General features: G+C 37.2%; 1 protein-coding gene across 1 annotated transcript in view; it reads right to left on the bottom strand.

Moving 5' to 3' along the window:
- Positions 1 to 988: 988 nt before the first annotated feature.
- Positions 989 to 1,670, bottom strand: part of star (steroidogenic acute regulatory protein) — a 3,571-nt gene continuing 2,889 nt past the window's right edge. Inside the window, exon 7 of the mRNA XM_030774957.1 lies at positions 989 to 1,626. Coding sequence (XP_030630817.1) covers positions 1,507 to 1,626 — 120 coding nt within the window. The 3' untranslated portion in view covers positions 989 to 1,506. The remainder of the gene's footprint in view (positions 1,627 to 1,670) is intronic.

Here is a 1,670-nt window from a genome sequence, read left to right as displayed (position 1 = left end):
TTATTGTTTATATAATGGAATCACGTTGTCTCAGATTCTCTTGCTTAATAGCATGCTCACCACACTCTCCAAATAGGAAAGTGTTTCATCAAAACACTTAATGGAAAAGCATATGTAAGCCAGGAAACTATTTTCAAAAGCTTTGTATAGATTAAAGTATGTGCTTTTTTAAATAAATAAAGAAAGAAAGAAAGAAAGAAAGCCTGGACTGGTTTTCAGTAATGAACTGAAACTTCAGATGCTGAAACTGGAAGTTTGACCAGTAATTTGCTGGAATATTGGTTAAAGGAAGTCTTTTTTTTTTTGGAAATATCAGATAGCTGAAAGGAAAATGTGGCAGACATTAAAATGCGGAGGGGCGGCCTTCCTCTGGCCAGTGTATCGGCGCTTACCTCATTTCCTGCCCTATGTAATGTTGGCCCTCTCTGTCCTTCAACGAGTTGTGAAGTTCTCAGCACACATGTGAATGGCCAAACACCTGCTTGCTTTGGCAAAAGCACATTAATCTACTCCAGACGCACAGACATTTTTATGGACTTGGGTTTGCAACTAAAAAATTGACCCGAGTTCCCCTCCTGGTTTACTTTACTCAAACGTTTGTGTCAATGATTACAAAATATGTAAGAAAGATAATTTAAGCAGTATGTTGTTCATGAGATCTTCCCCGTTTAGATATATTAGAATCTTCAACAGTTTGACTTACTGAAGCGGAATGAATAATGACGATTATTTTGTCGGGTTTCCAACAGCACGTCTTTGTCTGCCAGCGAATGTGCTGTTTTCACATTCTATCACAGAATTAAGCTCTTTTATCAAAATATCACACAAAACCTCAACTTGTCTCTTTAATCTATTCCAGACAGTATGACTTATGCATCCAATAGACAGTCACATTAAAAATGCATAAAAGTATTATGTCACTTACACAAAAGACAACATGGACTGAATTGTAATTTTGTTTTATTGTTTGTTCATTTAGCAGGTATCGTCATTCAGGTTGATGCAAAGATATAAACTTACAATAAATATTTTTTCTTTACTTTACAAATAAGGGATTAAAGTACAGTATGATGGACAGTTAAAGAGTAAAATAATGAGGTCAGAGGTGATGTTTTACATCAGTAAGGGTGATAAATAATTTGAGATTTAAACTCTTAACACACCCGACTGGGCAAAGAAATAACTATAAAATGTGCACTGAGGAAAATGTGATGGTTTATATTATTAGAGAGTTTTTTTTTTTAACTTTGTATCTTCATAGTCCAACTATCAGTGAACAAGGAATGGTAATTGTGTTCAGTCAGAAAAGTTCAGTGTGGGAAAATAATACAAGCATCGGTGAGTCACAGACTAAAGTGAAATGCGGTGAATAAACTTTGATGCAATCGTTTTGACTGTGCGTTGTCCAAGGTCGTAGCAATTGTGAAGTGGGCGGTGCTTTATCCCTGATTACAGTTTGCCATTGGCTTAGGCCTAAATACTGAAAGCTGATTGGCCGTCATTGTGTCAGCATGCTACAGCTTCCTGGAGGCCGGTGTTGGCTGCCATCCTGTGTCGAAGATGGTTTGCAAAATCCATCTGAGTCTGAGACAACACCCGATTAATGACTGTCTTTGGGATCCAGCCCTGGAGATAATGGAGACACACACAATGCAGTGGGATAAATGTGA

Source organism: Chanos chanos, chromosome 1, assembly GCF_902362185.1.
Source record: "Chanos chanos chromosome 1, fChaCha1.1, whole genome shotgun sequence".
NCBI lineage: Eukaryota > Metazoa > Chordata > Actinopteri > Gonorynchiformes > Chanidae > Chanos > Chanos chanos.
Note: the sequence above shows the minus strand (reverse complement) of the source record. Positions and strands in the feature narration are given on the sequence as shown.